Raw genomic sequence first — 18,975 nt, forward strand, 5'->3', positions numbered from 1 at the left:
CTTTGTTTTGTTCTCGTTCAAAGTGGAGATCCTCTTCTACACAGCAGGAATTCTGGAAATCTTGAATTTGTGTTTTGGGGTGAAACTCAGCAGGAGCAGGGCAGATAGAACAGCTGGAATTTTGTTTGATCTTCTGGAAATAATGATTTATTTAGCATCATCAAATCAGCAATGATTTATTTATTTATTTTCCTCCATTTACCTGATTCTCAATATACTCTCTGTATTCTCCGTACTGCCTTAATCCCCCTCAGCCTTTTTTCTATCTCTCTAAGGAAATTGGGAAACTGAAGTGGGAGAAGAAAATCTTTCCGGGTAGTATGTTTGGAAAAAGAATATAGGAAGTGACTTAATTGTATTGCAAAGGGAAGCAATAGTTTTAATGACATGAACAGTGCTACACAAACCAGTGGGTTATCTCAGTGTCCATGTAAATGGGGGATTAAAAGAACATGAAATAGATATTTCAGGAACTAAGCAGGATGTTGACTTTAAATTTGCTGAAGACTTAGCTGATGTCAGTCCAACACAATCACTTTTTCTCTAGGGCAGTTGCTGGAGGAACTGTATTTTGTTTGCATAGAATAATGCAATTCAGGAAGAAATTCAATTACTGAGCTAATTATCACATTGCATGAGTGGTAACAACCAAATATAAAGCAAGAGGCCACTGGAGGAAAGCCTGAATCACCTACTAATTCCAAAAGTTCACAGTGAGAGGTTCTAGTTGACAAGTAAAGGTGTTGCTGCTTTGATTGTTAGGCATAGTGGATTATAGTTTAATCCAGTGCAAATTCCCATTGCCTTCAAGAAGATACAACCACAGCTTTGGTTACTAGCAATTGTAGAAGACTTTTAAAATCAAGAATTAACTACCTGACTGCATTTATTCAACTAAGCTGAATTTCAGCACAGAAGGTTGCTTTATCAACTGTCTATATTACCTTTGGTCTTAAAAAAATGAAATAAAATTATACCTCATAGTAGCTGTATAAAGATTTGAGTTTTTCTAGTAGCGTCTGAAAAGGTAAATCCTTGTCCTGTGTCCCAAGGCTCATGTCTTATGTGTATAAACAGTTGTTACTCTGCTTGGAATGGAGGATAAAGCCTTAACAACCTGATTTTGTATTTTGTTTTGGTTTGGTTTTGCTTGTGAGAGCTGTTCTATTTCCTTCCCTTTTTCCCACTCAGGCTGCATAATCTGTCTTGGAGTGTCCCAAAGCACTTGTGATTTTTTCATTGCATCTTTCATCCTGATTGTTTCATGCATCTTTCTGTCAAAGGAAAGAAGAAGGGGGGAGGGGAAAGAAATAGACCCAGAGCTGCATGCTGGGCAAAAGGATTCCTGTTGATTATAGATTAGAATTTTCTGAAGTATTGGTTGATTTGTATGGGTCTCAATATGCCTCCAGAACAGAAATGCTTTATAGGTTGGTAAGAAAGTGGGGTAAAGAATAGTATTAACTTGTGCCTTACACTGCCACGCTGATTTCAGAGGGACTGAAAGTTAATAAAGCGTCTCATAGTCTTAAAACATATGCATTGGGAAATCAGCAGTGCTCCTCTGCTGAGAATAGAAAATTGATTGCATTCCATAACCTAATGTTTATGCTTACTTTTGCATATGCAGGTGGATATAAATCAGGGTGGAAGAATTCTGACAACCTTCTTGAAGTAAAATCATTCTTTATATTCTGAACTGCTTAGAAGGCCCTTCTCCCCTTTGCCATTTTCTGTTGAATAGGAAATGATAATTGCAGTTACAATGAGCTGAGCCAACCAGAAGCAGGGAAATAAATAATACCTCAAATAAAATGTTAATCTATGTAGATAATGTACTAATATTAATTACAAATCATTTTAATTAAGGCTCTTATTTTCTCAATCATACTTTTTGCCAAGTAGAGAACATGTCTTTTTAAGGAAAAATAATCAGTTACTTTTGGTAGGAAGTAGAACTAAAGCAAATCTGTTCCTCCCCTGTCTGCTACGTGGAAACCTGTGTGCAATTTTTCTGTTGGTCAGTTTTCCACAACTTTTTTGGGGAGGCTGTAGGGAGTGGACGAAAAGACTTTCTAATACATCAGTGGCATCCTTCTCCCAGCTGGATTCAGTGTGAACTTACAGCTTCAGCTCAGAAGTTTCCAACCTTTTAAATAGCCTGTGTATTGACACACAAAATCCTGGGAACCAGTATTGACATGAGTCTCTGCTGTGTTTCAAAGACATCATTATCTTTACACCATCCTTTTTCAGTGTTATTTAAGCTGTTTGAAAACCTCTCTTATAAGTGATCCCTCTGTGGTGCCATCGTCCTTGGGGCACGTCTGCAGTTCTCACAGTGAGTAGCTAAGTTCAGGCTGTGGAGGTTGACCGGCCAAGCACCAGCCTGTTCAAAATCTCCAGTGGGCCCTGTACTCCCCACCACATGAGCCAGACCCCAGCCAGGCCCACCCAGCCATGCCACCCTCACGGGAGTTCCACCAAGGACTCATGAGGGCCACACCTGGGTGTCTCCTGTGGATCCCATGCCAGGGAAAATGGTGTTGTGGCACTTGTCCCCTGTGCTTGCAGGCTGTCATACAGATGAGGCCCTTGTTACTGTCACATGTAACCTTATGCTGACTGTTGTTTGGGACAAAGAGCTTGGCCTTTCCCTGGTTTTGCTTCAATCTCATTTTCCAAGGAATGAGAGATCAATATTTACATATTTGATAGATAGATCTTCTTTTAAGGCTGGTGATTGAGGGCAAAACTTCTGAGGCAGTATTCTTCATTAGGTGTCCTGAAATCCTTATATACCCATGCCAGAGCAGTATTTCAGGGAAATTGATGTTTACTATAGCATTTTTATTAGCCAGAGTTCCGCTTTTACCCCAAGTACCCCTGGGTGCTTCGGAGATGCTTTGGACTTGGTGTTGAATATCCCTACTCACCACAACAATCATTCCCTTCTGTTTAGCACATGCTGGCCCACAGTGATTTACTCATTCTTTATATTCAGACTTTATTAGGGTCTTTTGTTTCAGGTAGTAATAAAAGCTCAATCCAATCTACCTTTTTAGTTGCTTTCTCTTTTGTAACTATTTTTCCTGTGGTATTTATATTCCACTGCTACAGTGAAAATACTGAATAGGGAATGTGTCATTCATAAGGGTGACAGGGTTAGTGCTGGTATGAACTAAGGGCTTCTAATTTACTCTTTTTCAAGCAATAAGAATGACCAGGGACTCTCTTGTTGCTGTTTAGCTGAATATGAAACTAAGTAAAGGAAATTTTTTTGTTGATGTTTTTCCATAGATGTTACACGTCCACAGAAATGTTTTCACCCAAAAAAAACTCCTTGAGTTTAGCTGTTTCCCTTAAGGCTTAGAAGGAGAGAAAGTCTGATTAAATATTCTTTCTGTTCACTGTTTTGGTGGCACCTGGCTGATCTGTTTCTGGAGCCAGTTCAATTATTTAAGTACATAGTGTTGTGTCAGATGCCACATTCTGAATGGACTGTGCCCCACAAGAAGGAAAATGGCAGAAAGAGGGTACTGATAAGCTACGATATCAATAGCAACACTGACCTGAAATAACTATATATGCCTGATGAATGGATTAGTGTGAACTGCCTAGTGATATAAACACAAAGTGAAGAGATATGTTAAACAAAAGAAGTGTTTATTGTGAGAATCTTTTTTTTTAAAAAAAAAGAATTGGCTGTAAAGATGTCTTTATTTCCAGCACCAAAAGATCGGACCATTCCAATACCAGACTGGCAATTCAGATTGAAAAGGATGCAGGTATGGCCTGGGAGTTTGGCTGTCTTGTTTGGTTTGCAAAATGTGATGTATTTACACTGGTGAGGCTTTGCTGGGAATGCTGAGGAGATGCAAAGGGTGTAAATGTTGTGTGTACAAACCAGAGCATTTTAAATGTAGCAGAGCACCAGTTTTAAGTCGTGTGACCCAATAAGTAAATTTACTCCTCAGTTATGTGTAGCTGATCAGACAGAGAGCTGCTGGGCTGCCAATTGCTTGGTTAATCATAACATTTGTGTCTGTGTGGAATATGCAGCAGGCACCCTAGTTAGACTCAGAGGTCAGCTTTTCCGTGTGGGCAGGGAAAAGTTTTGAAAAAAAGCAGCAAGTTAGTGGTGCCCCTACCACTGGGCAGTTTGGGCTGACAAGTGTCTCCTCTTCCCTAGAGAGAAACCTTTTTGAGAGGGGGGAGGAGGGAAATTGGAAAGCTTGCAAGTGGAAGAAGTAGGAAAGATAGTGTGCTGCTCTGCTGGGTGTTAGTGCATTAAATGAGCACCAGTCCATGGCCATGTAAAGCAACTTCCCGTTGCTTTGAAGGGCTACCTAGGAAATGTAGATCCTGTAAAGTATCAGGAAGATACCATCCAGCTAGAGGAAGAAGAGTTAAATAGAAATGAAAAAGAACATGAAATTTTATGCAGAATGGCTTTATATAATTTTTTTTCTTTGTGAATGTGTGCTGCTCTGATTGTAGGAAATGATGACAATAATCTCAACTCCATTTTTTATGAGCATTTGACAAGATCTCTGCAGGAGTCTCTTTGTGGAGATTTGATCCTGGGCCGCTGGGGAAACTACAACACAGGAGACTGTTTTATTCTGGCATCGGATTATTTAAATGCCTTTGTGCATTTGATCGAAATTGGAAATGGCCTTGTCACCTTTCAGCTCAGAGGGCTCGAATTTCGAGGTAAGGATCCCCGATGATTTAAATAACAATGAAACCAACAGTAAATCCTGTCTTTTTAATCTATCACAACTCTGTAGTAGGGCGTAGAGTTTGAGGACCTTTCTACAGGTATTTGTCTGTCTAAAAGCTTGGTACTTCTTTGTATCATTATATGAATGTTGTTTTGAAATCTAGATGTTAAGAAATTCAGAGCCATGTTCTCCAATATCATAAGACTTTCAGAAAGAAGGCTTGTTGAGTGGTTTGCTAGGTTCACAGGTATTTTGAGTAATGCTTAGTTATGTTTTCAGATTGTTTATTTTTCTCCATAACTATGAAAATTGAAGTTGTCCTTAAAATTGTTCAACCCAAAAAACCTTGTCTTTGGGGAAAAAAAACAAAACCAAAACCAAAATAAGACTCCTTCCATGGAAAATATCCTGTGTCAAACCATGCAAGAAGCCAGGGCTGAGATGGTCTCTGTCACACTAGAACAGCAGAGTATAATCAAGGTGACTTTTCAACAAGGTTGAGTGTGAGAAAAAAGGCGACAGACTGGCTCTTTGAATGCATTCAAGTGTAGGAAGATTAGACTAGGAAATAACATGTGTGGGCTCAAGTCTTGACTCCGTGACAGACTCCACGTAGGATGTTGAACAGGTTGTGGTGAACGCTTCGTGTTCGCTTTCCTTCCTGTGTAGTGGGGATGAACATAACACTCTTGTGTCCTCAGCAAAGTTACATGGAAAGAAAACAGTAAATGCCTGAAACAGCTTAGTATTGTAGTACCTGATGAGATGCCTATTCAGAACAAATGCTAATTGTAAGGAAAAACAACTGGAAAGGAAGAAAGTTAATTTATGTATCAGCCTTATAATTTCTTGTTGCGGATGTTGATTGTTGAGGAATACATGGTCATGCATGTGTGGTTCTGAGGCTTGCTTCAACTTCTAAGACATCTGCGCAAGTATTCTGGTATTCATCTTCTCCTTGGGTGCCCCCAAGGTGGGCAGTGGTGCTGCTGTATCAGGGATAGGTACTTGCATTCTAACTTCCAAAATTTATCCTTGCTGATCATCCTTTTGTGTTAAAATAGTTTGGTGTGGGATTTGAAACAAACAGAAGAAAGCAATCTCCTTCCCACTTAAATTACATGAGTTTTGTGAGGCGGGTTGTTTTTCCTTTATGTGGTTGCCCATTACTGCTGGGTCACTCACTATCGTCGCCATCGCCAGGCTGTAGAAGTAATGTAAATATTGAAAACAGATGAAACCATATGGAGGGTGCTCAAGCCACGTGCTAGCTGGTTAAAAAGATCAGGGGCCCAGCAGACCGGCATAATAAACTGGAAGCTGATTGGGGAACAATGGGATAGTTTTGTTGCAAAGTGGTTTGGGAAGACTTTCTTTGACATTGAGCCAGGATCATTCACAGCCAGCAAGTGCCATTTGGCATTTGGATCTGAGAGCAAAGCTCAAAAATTGCAGTGTGCCACATGTTGAGGCATCTCTGTATTCCCTAAAATCACAGTTTAAGTAATTAAATGTGTCTGAAAATTGACCTTTCCATGCAGATTGCCTAATGCTGTTCAGTGTTAATTAACTGTAGTTAATACTGTTTGGCTTTGTGAATGGATCCAGCATGTCTGCCAGCTGCAACAGGTCTTTAAATTTAGCTGGGGCTGAGCCTCACAGCCTCTCATGTCTTTCATGGACTGCTGTTGAGAGCCAGCTGAGTCCTTGTGAGGAATATCCTCTTTCCCAGTCTTTCTTGCACTCCTCAGGGGGAGGCTGTCAAAGCAAAGCAGCACCTCTTTCTTACCTGAATGTTTAAGGGGCCTGGACCAAGAGAGCAGCAGCAAACTGAACTGGAAAGCAATGCCAGTTACTGGAGGAGGAGAGGAGTGAGGAAATGGGGGTTTCATCTACATTATCTCATCTTCAGTACAAATCTAGTCCCCTATTCCTCCTCACCCTCAGAGTATCACTGGGGGAAGACACTGCTCAATACTAGAGGAGGAAGTAGTTGGAGATGGGAGAAAAATGGACTCCCTCTCTTTTCTGAACCCACTGGATAATCCTATTCCAAGAGTAAGACAAAATTTGTGGTTATTTTGTGTCCTCACAGACACGGTGTGTAAGGAAGTTTTCTCTGGTTTTCAGAGTATTGGGTAGAGGAGTTGTTATGGGAACAGAAACTAGGAGTGTGTGTATTGCTATTCTGTTGTTTGGCCTGGAACAGAGAAGCCATGTAGGGTTGAACAAAGGAACTTACCTGAGACAAAACCAGCTCAAACCATTTGCCTTACCATGTGAGAGCTGAACCCCACTGGACTGTGCAGAATGAGTACCAGAGAAATCCCATGAATTACAAGCCTGCTTAAGGATGGAGTAGGAGAAGTAAAGGAGCCCAGTGGGGAACCAAGCACAGGCCAGATGAGGATGCCTGGGATTTGCCTGATGCAGGTTATAAAAAAAGCCTTGTGGACACCAAAATGTGAGTAGATAATCTGCTGTGTGCCCAGTGGAGAGTTGCTGGGGTGATGTGCTGACACCAGAGGGTTGTTTGTGTCTCCAGGTAACCCCTGAGGGCTGGTGTGCTTTAGATAAACTATGCTGCAGAACCATGCCCTTCCTGTATGTGATTTGGTCCTCCTGCCAACAAGGAGCTGGGCTGCTTTGGTGGGGCTGCAGGCCACAGGGGTACCCAGGGGTACCCAGACACTCAGGCACTAGTCTGAGTAAAAGGAGCCAGAGGGGCTGACCTGAATGCAGAAGTTCATAAGGGGATGAATCAAGGCTATTCAAAGGATGTTGTGTGAGAGCTGAGACTGAAATTCTTCCTTGGAAGGCATTTTTTGCTCCTTCCCTTGAACAGGATTGCTGCCTGCGGGGGCAGGAATGTAGAGCGGGCTTCCACCAAGCAGCACCAAGAGCCATGGGCGCATGGACTTGGGCACATTCTTCCCCATTTCAAATCTTGAAAATGGCTGGTGAATACAGCCTGAATACTGAATACAGTAGGATTTTTTTTCTGCAGAAGTGAGAGAATGTATGGAACTGCCCTGGAAGAACCGGATGGTTTACAAAGTCAAGTGGCAGTTATTAAGCACCAGGCTCTGCTTTGGGCATCCTGCATTCCTATTTTTAGTTGTCTGGTCATGCACTGTTTTTTACAGGGCACCCTAACTCCTTTCATTGTACAGAATGGTTTCCGCAAGGCAGAGAGAAGGGATAGAGCAGAAACTTGTAATCTGTAATTTCTGAGCTTTGGCTGCTTAACTTCAAACAAGTAATTTTAATTGGGGGCCCCAAAAATCTGCTGTTCCTTAAATAGGAAATCTGTGTTTGTTTTGGAAGCGAGTGAATCACAACAGTGTTCTCTATGACTGTTTTCTGTTTATAACTAAACCAAAAGCAATATTTGCATTGTGGAGCTCTGGGTTTTCCTATGGGTGTTTCTCGTTGTGGTAGCTGAAAGGCTGTGCTGGCAATACTGGTAGTGACCGAAGAAGGGTTCACAGAGTCTTCTGAATTTAAGTGTACTTGCTGCCTCCCTGGTTTTCAGTCCATCCTAACTGAGAGTTGGCATTATAAGTGACTGATCCAGATGCCTTTCTAACTGTTTGTAACAGAAGGATTTGTCTCAGCTTTTAAATGAAAAAACAAACCCAACCAAATGCCTGTAGGCAGCATAAGAAGGTACAGACTGAGCAGACTGAAAGAAGAGAGTCAGCAAATCTGGGATTCCTTTCATCTGTCTTTAGTCCTGTTCATATTAAACACCTTGGATGAATTAGTTTTTCACTCTCCCATTCCACGGACAGGGAGGGGATGTGCCTCCATTGTGTCATTCATCCTGAGTATAAAGCAGAGGGGAGGCTCAAGACCTCCAGGCATTGACAGGAAATGGCCAGCTCCTCCTTTATAGAAAGCAAAGAGAAGGTAGTAATGAGCTGCATAGCTCATTAGGAGGGAACACTTCCAAGGAGCTGCACACTGGTGTGGGGGAATTGAGCCCTTCAGTAACTTAACTCTGCTGTCTGTGTTAGACCACAGCAGAATGCTAAAAGCAGCCTGCCAGAAGAAATACATAACATATCATTTAATTTGAAAGGAAGAGATGGGAAAACCCACAGTCAGGGAACAAGCAGAAACAATGTCAAAATATCTCCCTCTCACGAGTTCCCTGTAGAACACGGGAGATTTAAAATGTTTTCTTGTTTAGTCTGTGTGTCTACAAAATGTCTTTTGGAGAATATTCATTTAGGCATTACATGTGTAGAAACTAGTTACTGATGGTGTTGCTGAAGTCTTCAGGAGCTGTTTTGTAACTCCTGCACAGTATTCTTCAGTCATTTAATGAACTTCTAAATCTCTGCTGTGATTTTTTGTTACTGCACGTTGCACGTGCAATATTCATGCTTCACTTGGAACTTCATTAGATGGATCAAGGCAAGAAGCACAGAGCAGACACAGATGTAGTTGCACACTGTGGCAGCAGGATGGGATTGCCTGTGGGGCTCTCTCTGTGTTAGCTAGCTTATTTCCCACGCAAAATGGTGTATGAAAGCAGCCAGTTCAGGCTATGTGCTCTAGGCACCATAATGGTGTCTAATAAGGACAGTTACTCATTTCTGCAGCACATGTGTATGCTTTTATTACAGTAGCAAGTACATTACCAGTGTAAGGAATATTTATTTGTGTTTGATTTTTGTGTCTGAAGGCTCTGTAGCACTAGGAAGAATCATTATTTAAAGAGTGGTTGCAAGTTTTATTTTTTTACAAATCACTTCTTGCTGTCGGGAAATGAAAGTGCCCGTGTTCATGTCTTTCCTGAGACCACACTTGAGGTATGTTCAATGTATGTACCAGAACATTAAAAGGTATTGATAAATGACAGAGTTCAGAGAAAACCAGCATTTTTTGACACATCCCTTGGGAGAGAAGGTTAAAAACCAGAAGTGCAGTGTTTGTGGGAAAGAACAAAGACTGAGAGACACAATTCTTGGAAATACTAGAAACATGGAGAGAAAGGATACAAAGGGGTTTCCTTAATCTTGGTGATTTAATTGGGAAGAATACCATGAAACAGGGAAGAGGATACTTTATATTAAATGCAGGAAATCTCTGATGTACAAGCCTTTCTAGGTGTACAATGATGCTTCAACAGTGGATGCAGTGGATGCTGTCTATGAATTTCAAATAGGCTTAGAATAGTTTCTGTAACACATACTAGAATAAATATTTTATGTCTTTTTTCCTTTTTCTTCCTTTCACAACTTTATGTGTATTTATGGGCGCACTGGAGAAGACTTCTGGAAAAAAGGAAAATGTTAAATGCAGTGCAGCCTTTTTATTGAGAAAATATCTTTGCCAAAATCAAAACATTGCATCTTGCATTGCACTGCAAAAGATGTGACATGATAAGTTTTTGTGGATTTTGTAGCTGCAAGTTTAACAACAAACATCTTTGGAGAATGCTACTTCCACGTGGTCTTTCTTAATGTGTGTCTGTGGGCCAAGAAAAGCAAAGGTTTCTGAGGAGAGAGGATGCCTGTTATTGTAGCAACTGTTCTGGGTTGAAAACCAGGTTGTTTTTCAGACATACAAGCACCTGAAGCAGCTGAAAGCCAAACCATAGTTTTAAAACCAGCAGCTTTGATGTTTGAAGAATTGATACTGTTCTTTAAGTCCTAAAAGTTTTCTTTGAAACCAGCTGAGACTATCAGAACCTATAAATTACTGTTCTTTATCCCAATTCCACAAGCAAAAGAGCAGGAAGGAGCCAAAAAAGTTGCAGGTTTCCAGAATGTGTCTAATTCTGAGGTTCATGAGTTTCCATTTGTGAGCTCAGTTCACTCCACTTTAAAGTATTTGGGTTTTTTGTGTTTCTAGAACCATATCTGATGCATGTTTCAGTAGAGGACAGCCTTCCAATGGCTGTAATTATGCTCGTTGTGCTTATTTTGTGTGATAACTTGCTGCATGTTAAGCTGCTATCCTGAGCAGAAAAGAAATGTTGGTTGAGGAGGGGAGGAGCCTTTTCTATCAGATTTTGGGAATACTCGGATTTGCATCATAAGCTTGTTGAAGCAGAGCCAGATAATTCTACTGTAATTCATTTATTTGTAAGACATTAATGTGCTTGGTTTAGCCAAAGAAAGGGTGGGCAACCAGGCATTTTTCTGGAGTCATCTGTGAAGAGACCTCTGCACAGCTTAGGACAGGAGTTACCCTGGGCATGAGCCCTTCCTGTGTAGATTTGCACTCTAGTTGCTTATATGTCAGCAATCCTCAGGGCTCAAGCTATGGCTGCCTTCAGCCACAATAATTCGTCCCTGTCCTGGATGTGTTATTAAACTGAAGTGTTTTATGGAAATTAAAACTGCTCCTAGAAGTATGCAGTTGTGTAATGGATTTTGTTTTTCTGGCCCCTCAGGTCTTGAAAAACGCTTTTCACTCACTGAGTTTTCAAAATTGAATTCAAAAGCACGCTATAGTTTCAGATTTAAATTCTAGAAGGCTGGGTGATCATTCAGTTAGGTGTATTTTATCCTCTTGAAGCAAGATTGCAGTCTTCAGTTTTCAGTTTTCTCATTTCCATTTAGGTCAGATCATTCTGGCAGAGCATGAGTCTGTCCTCAAATCCTGATGTGTCAGGAAAATACAAAGAGCTCCAAGTTCTCACCCTGGCTTTCTCCTGAGCTCACACAGGCTGACCTTGCTTTGTTCAGCTGGCACATGTTTTTTACATTGATGGATTTTTGGCAACCCTCCAGTGTTAGATATCTTACAAATGAATTGGTCTCATCTGTACTAGCAAGAGTCAGAGTGAATGACTAACCTTGAGTGAAGTGCACGAGATTATTTTCCTTCTACTGCAGAAAGAAATGTAAAAAAATGTTTCCCCTCAGATTTTGAAATGACTAATTACTAGTGAAAACATTTTCCTGTATTTTAATATTTAATAGCACTACACTTAATTATATTGCAGAAGTGAAGTGCACGTTCTGTTCCCTGCTCTTTGGTTTTATGAATAATTCTCTCAGAGTTGCTTGAACTTGCTAATTTTTTGAGAAGCAATATAAAAGTTGTCATTTAAATCATCAGCTTATAGCACATACAAAAAAGTCTAGGGCCAGCCTTCTGTAAGAGATAAACACAGATGCTTGACTTCATTTACTGCGTCCTGTCCCTTCTGGCTCAATGCATAAAGCTGAGCACATGCTCTTAGTCTCTGGGTACCAGTGTCTGGAGTAATGAACCAAAAAGGATTAATGTATGCACTGGTAAATGAAATTTTACAGTAAAATGCCAATCTGGCATTGAAGTCCAGCCAGTGCATTGAGGACTAAAGTGAGGCTCCATTAAAGATGAGAGAAAATTACTGGCAATCATTCTAGAATTGACTGCAAGAATTGGGAGGGAATCAACATGTACTTGAGCATCAAGCCTGAATGTTGTCTTTGTGGACTTGAGTCCTTTTACTAGATGTTGTTTGGAAATACTAATCAGGAGGAATGAGGATTTGGTATTCTGTCACAGCACTGGCTGTGGCTCAGGTTATATCTTTAAACTTAACAGGGATACCCCAGAGGCCCCAGGTAAAGACACCAAATCCCCAAGGTGATAGTACCCAAGTCCATCAAACAGCTTTTGTTAATCAAGTGCATGTTTGCCAGATGCTGAAGAGCACACCCCAGATTTCATTCTTTGGAATAAACCTGTAAAATGACCACGTGAGCTCCTTTGGTTGTTTCCTAGACCTTTTGTTATAACACGGTCCCTGTTAGAATGACTCTTGGTGCTCAAGTTCAACACTGATTGCACCCCTGTAGTATAATTTTAACTCTAGCTGATTAAAATTAACTAGCAAAGACAACTTGGAGGCATTTTAACCTGTAGAATTAGCTAAGAATGCAAATAATTCAGGCATCGTGTTCTGTTTGTTATGCTGGTGATGACAGTTTCCTTTAAACACTGAGGGTCTCTAAAATTCACCTTTTCTTTGCCTTACCAGCCTCCTTAGGCCCCATGTTTTACAAAATATGTCCCCTAAGAAAACTAGTAATTACAGAAACTGCAGTAATAATATTTGGCATTTATTGAAAGAGGTAGTACAGAGAGTAAAGCCTTCCACAGAAATAAAATTTGGTATTTCCACACCAAAAGAAAAAAAATATATATACGAATAGTTACCTGGACAGAGCAAAGGCATCTTTAAATCCTGTTGTTGTAGGGGGATCAGTGACACTTGTTCCTTGTGGTTTTCATTTTTCATCGCTTGCAAACATTTGGCAGTACTTAATTTTGCACCTGGGATGAGGATGTATCTTCTCTTAAATTCAGTGTAATACTGAGAGACCTTTAAACTTTCAAAAATAAACATAATAACAATAGTAACAGCACCAGCATGGAACATTTGTTTTACTCTTTTCAAGCAATGTACAAAGAAATGTTTTCCCTACTTCATTTTGAGTACGATGTCTTCTGACTTGACTTCACCAAAGCATCTGCTGACCCAGAGCAGTTCTTGGTTTTTTTGCTGTTGAGCAGTAAGTGTTAATTCATGTAGAAATCCGTGAAATATGAAGCAGAAGCAGTCCAGTTCATGTCCAGTCCAACTGGAAATATCAGCCTAATAGGTCATGTTTTGTACTTGGCAGTATTGAAAGGCAAGATGTTTATATTTGGATGACCTGAAGACATTTAATAATTTTTCATATTGTGTATCCCTGAAGTCTAGGGAGGAATGCATCTCAGTGTGCAAGCAACACTGGGTTCACAGTGTAAATTCGCATTCATAGTGAACTGAACAGAGAATCTTTTTCCTCTGTCTCTGAAGGCTACAATCCTGTTTTTTCTTCTGATTTTTCCTTCTGATTTTTCTATTCTTTTTTACTTGTATGTTTTGCTTGCTGCATACATTTTACCAGGTGCACAGGCAAAAAAGACATGATAACCAATAATTTAGCATATTTTATTGTATTTTGAAAGGTTTTTCTTAGTGAGGAGAAAGGAATATTCTAGATGCTATTTCTGTTGATACAAACTGAAATTCACAGGTTGTTGACCAGAGAGTTGTGATGGGAGTGGAACAGACAGTCGAGGGCACAGCAATTGTCATCATGCTCCACAGAAAGGCCTTTGGGATGCTGCCCTGCTCCGGACTGTCTTTTGGGGTGCTGGCAGACTGCAGGGAATTGAAGCTGGCACTGTGTTCTTTCCTGGCTGAATGTTCAGATGATGAACAAAGCCAAATTCTTCTCCAATTTACAGTGGCACAACAGGTCTGTTGGTCCTGATGGGGAGGGAGCTGTTGAACTGCAGTGCGGTGTCTTTCATCTTCCTCTCCTGTCGAGTCTGTTTAGAAGCTGATGGAGTCAGCAGTCTGTGGGGTGATACTGAACCTCTGGCAGAAGGCCTGTGCAAGATGTGTAACTTGCATCACAGGAGATGGCCGTGAAAGATGATTTATGTACAAACTCAGTGGGGAGTAAGTTCTGCAACAGCCTATGGAGAGTAAATTTTAAAAAGAAGCATACATCAAGAACATAAAACTCATGTATTTTGAGAATACTGGGGGGAGAACATGGGTGTCTGCCTCAGTTTTTATTAGTAGTGCCCTACATGGTACAGAAACCTCATTCACAGATTTCAAATCCACAAGGGCTCAGTTTGACCATGTCGTGTGCACAGCATAGGGCGAAAATGCAGAGTCTACATTATTGCTTCTGCATCTGCCTCATGACTTATTTTGAGGTAACATATCCATTTTAGAAAAATGTACTCTACTTTGATCTAAAGCCTGTGTAATAGACTAATTAGAAAGCTGTTCTGTTCTTGTGATGTACTGCCACTAGTGCTGTTCATTAGAGATGTTTGATCCAGAGTAGCTTTTACTCCAGCGGGAGAGAGAACAACCCGGTAGATGTTATTTTTGGAACCTGCTTTCCAAGATAGTTCGCTAAAACCCAGATTTTACAAGTGCTCTGACACACTAAAATTTTTCTTTGGGTCCAGTATGTTAGTCGAAGAAGCAGACTGAGACTTGGATCAATTTGCTTAATGTGCCTTATGGAGCGAGACTCGTTAGTGTTGCTTCCTGGAAAGTTTTTATTAAGGCAGAAGCTGTGGTCTGTAGTTTAGCTCAGTTCAGAACCCATTAGAACTAGAACATTAGATCAGGCCCTTTTGGCTTTTATAGGTGATAGTAAATGAGTAATGTACAGCCCTTTATTTGCTGCTGCACATGGATCAATTAGCACATCGAGTTTGTTGCTGTAACTCGCTCTTTTAGATTTTTGCTAAGTGCATACAACCTTCAAACATACTTTGAATGGGAGCTTGCAAGACGTCCTTTGTTTCCTCCTCCCTCAATAACTGGCAGCACACTCTCTTTTTCTCGCTGCCAAGGGACATACTGCCAGCAGAGAGAAGTGGAAGCTATAACAGAAGGAGATGAAGACAACGAAGGCTGCTGCTGTTGTAAGCCTGGGCACTTGCCTCACCTGTTGTCCTGTAATGCAGCCTTTAACCTGCGCTGGCTGACGTGGGAAATCACACGAACCCAGTACATCCTGGAAGGATACAGCATCATCGACAACAACGCTGCAACAATGCTGCAAGTGTTCGACCTGCGCAGAATCCTTATCAGATACTATATCAAGGTAAACTCTTTGCTGAAGTGTACTTTGTTCCTAGGCAGGTTTGTCAAATAGAACAAATGCTGTTTGTCTAGAGAAGAAAGAGCATTTGAAGTTTCTTGCTTTATGTTTATCCATCTGCACTACAGTCTGGCAGTCAGACCTACTTGATGTTAGATCACAGAACCGTAGAATCATTTGGTTTGATCTTAAGATCATCTAGTTCCAACCCTCCTCCTATGGGCAGGGATACCTTCCACTGGAATAGGGATAATTAATTCATTTCTCCCTTTGCTAAATTTAATTCTGATCACTTATATTTACAGTTAGTACAGAAAATGGCAGGCATGCTTCAGTGGAGATCAAGAAGGCGAGTTACCAACCTCTAGTGATAAAGTCAGACTAAGTGTTCTTACTGATGTTCTTATGTTTTTACAACACTTCACAGTTTGTTATTTCTTCTTGCCTTGGCCTTTCCACTGGTTTGTTATTTTTCTTCTGGAAAAGAAAAGAAAGAGATTAACAACACAAAGTTCTTGGGAAACCTCTGAAGAGCTGTTTCTCAAATGTACTTTTTTAGTAGTGCAAACCCCCTTCTTACCTTCTGTTTTACATGTATACCACAACACGCTTGAAGTTGGTTTATTCCATTGATCACACAGCAGTTCATTTACACCATTTCTGTATTTGCATTGTAACTAAGATCACAATAACCACACAGATACTAATTTGTCAAAATAATTGAACCTTATAGTCTAGCAAGACATCTTCATCCTCTGCCAAAACAATTCCCAGTCCAGCAAATGAAGAATTTGAGCTTTATAGTTGAGCATTATAGTCTTCTACTGAAACAGCAAGAGCCAAATGCTGCTTCCTATGCCACTGGTACTGCCATGAAGCCAGTTGCTAAAGCTCCAAACCATCTCTGACATCTCCTTTCTACTAACATCTCTGCAATTGTAAAAATCTGTCAACTTCAGAGAGAGACCGGTTGCATATAAGTTAAACACCATTTTTTGCAAATGAACCAATGTAGTAAAAACAAGCTCATTGCCTTACAAAGCTGCTTTGATCATGCTGTTGATTACTTCTGGGATTTCGTAAATAATTTTGCAGGCAGCATGGCCTGGTAACCAACCTGCTTTATTTAATAAACTAATCAGAAATAAAACTGCATGTGAGCATGATTTTTTCATTTGAGAAGTGGGTTTTGTGGCTATAAATTGTTTTAAAGCAATGTAACTAAACTAAAAAAACCCAAAGACCAGAAAACAACCCTTCTTTAACCTGTAATGAGTACGTTGCTGCAATTGCTTTGCTTTACTTTAAAAGGTAACTTGAACAACTGGAACATAAACTGATGCAAACTGGCATATGACTCGGCTTTTGATGGGGAACGAGATTGAAAAAATCCCAGTCTAAGCTGCAATCAAATCAGCATCTTATTAGTTTAAAGTAATAAAGAATTATACTTTGTAAACTGGAATTGTTTTTGTTCCTTAAAATTAATTAATATATGAAGGACTTGAGGAAATGTGAGGTTCATCACATGGGACATAAAACTTAACTGAAAGGTAATTTAGAGCTTCTGGTTCTGGACACACCTGAGAAGCAGCTGACATAGGTGAGATGGCTTAGACAAACTTTCATCCCACATGATACAGGTGTGGTTAGTTGATCCTGTCTTGAAGAAAAGGGATGTGGGCTAAATGCTCTCCACATGACCGAGGTGTGCTGTGGCTCCATCTCCACTCTCTGCAGAGTTCATGTTCACCACTGATGGCTCTGAAAGTGTGAAAATCAAATCTCTTCTGGTTGGATTTAGTTGAGCCACTGCTGTTATACTGCATTGACAGACCTTCATTCTCAGAAAGGCTGGTCTTCATTGTCAGGCTGTCGGTCTCACACAGTCAGTCTTTTTAATCTACTTCTGTCTTTAGGGAAGGACGAACAGAGGATAAAAATAACCTGTTGGCACCTTCAGTATTAGCCTGGGCTGGAACTCCCTTCAATGAAGGGAAGGTGCACTCAGGAGAATCCCTTCTTTAGAACGTCACTTCCCAAAGGAAAGTTATATGGGTATTTTCTTCTTGTATTTTTAAAGTAATTAGTTTTTTCCATAAACAGGGGCTTTAAAAAGATTTGGTAAAATCCTTAGTACAACCCTGGAAAGTGAGAAGATTATAATATGTATTAGATCAGCTTTTTTCCTGTTTATTTAAAGCTTGCCTCCAAATAAACAGCATCAGACACAGAGGTAAGAATTCATTCCTTCCCCAGCTCTTTCTTCTGGGGGAATCTAGATCAAGACCCTGTGCAGTTTCACTGTGAACATTTTAAAAGTCCTTGACACTCCCTTTTTAATGTTGTGAAAGGAATTGTAAGAAGAACTATAGGTAAGGCAGTATTCAGGTCACATAAATCACAAACTAGAAAAACACTGAGGCTGGAGTTCCTGCAGGAACTGCACTTCCATTGCATTGAGCATTTGGAGTGTTTCTGGTTTATTGTCTGTAGCTTACAATATTGTAAATATTTGCCATATTGTTTCAGAATTGCCATATAGCTGAGGATATACTTGAGCACAAAACATATCTTGGAAGAGTTACCAAGAACAGAATTTAATTAGGTGACAGAAGTTTTTGTTGTTTCTGTGTCTGATTGCAAGTCTAATTTTTTTCCCAGCTGAATCAGCTTCTTTGTAAACACAGATGAGGATAATAAAAAAAGCAAACTCTATCTTGAAAATCAACAAAGAGAATGTATGCTTTGTTTTAGTTCTTCTATCCTTCAAGAATAATTATTGTATTGGTCTTTTAAACAATGAGTTCCACTGAGCATCTTATTCCTAAATCATATTTATTTCATTTGCAGTTTCATTGACAGCCTAGAAATGCATATATTTCTCATTATGAAAGGACTTTTATTCCCCACAAATAAAGTGGGTCAGCTCCTGTAGCCCTTCTGCATATATTTTGAAATAATGTCCTGCCCAACTACTGTGATATTTTTCCCTTGTGCCTCTTCCATCTCTTCTTCAATATATTCTTATTTAAACATCTTTTAGTATTCAAGAAGTCTGTGTATTCGCTGAGTGCTGTGGGTTTGGCTTCTATTGTTTCTGCATGAATCTTTTTTAAGGAGTCTATTGTTCTCCACATGCCAAGAAATTAAGGGTCCATCCTGTCTGTATCTGTGTGACTTGTCTTTTTCCTCTCAAGCTTGATTCTCCTCTTACTTGTGTATTTTTGTACAATTTGAATGATAAACTATGGAGAGCATCTGGGGTTTTTAAAAGGGCTGGTAGTGCTTCTGTCCTCTGTAATCCATCATATTTTCATTTTATACATTTATTTACTTAGTACTTAGTTTCCATTGACTGGGTAAAGTAGAGCTATATGATCTTCAGTCATGCATACTTGCTCCTCATTTGCTTTGGAATCCAACTCTAAATTAATATTATAAAACATTATAATCGGACTTTCCTGCTGATGGAAAGCACTGGAACTTCTTACGTTTCATATTCTTTTGAAAATATGCTCTAAGTTGTGTTTGGATAGATTTTTTTTTTTAATTACTTTTTTATTTATTATTATTTTAATGTATCCAGACAGAGCAGTTAGAAGGACTTA

At 39.9% G+C, this 18,975-nt stretch overlaps 1 protein-coding gene across 4 annotated transcripts in view; it reads left to right on the forward strand.

Annotated features, from left to right (window-relative positions):
- PCNX2 (pecanex 2) overlaps positions 1–18,975 on the forward strand; it is a 150,712-nt gene that overhangs the window by 107,662 nt on the left and 24,075 nt on the right. For all 4 annotated transcript variants that reach the window (XR_004238804.1, XM_032102299.1, XM_032102301.1 and 1 more), the window contains 3 exons: positions 3,730–3,788; positions 4,501–4,716; positions 15,114–15,367. Coding sequence is in view for 3 of the 4 variants with exons in the window: in XM_032102299.1 (XP_031958190.1) it covers positions 3,730–3,788; positions 4,501–4,716; positions 15,114–15,367 (529 nt within the window). In the remaining variant the exon portion in view is untranslated. The remainder of the gene's footprint in view (positions 1–3,729; positions 3,789–4,500; positions 4,717–15,113; positions 15,368–18,975) is intronic.

The sequence above is a fragment of the Corvus moneduloides genome, chromosome 3 (genome assembly GCF_009650955.1).
Source record: "Corvus moneduloides isolate bCorMon1 chromosome 3, bCorMon1.pri, whole genome shotgun sequence".
Classification (NCBI taxonomy): domain Eukaryota; kingdom Metazoa; phylum Chordata; class Aves; order Passeriformes; family Corvidae; genus Corvus; species Corvus moneduloides.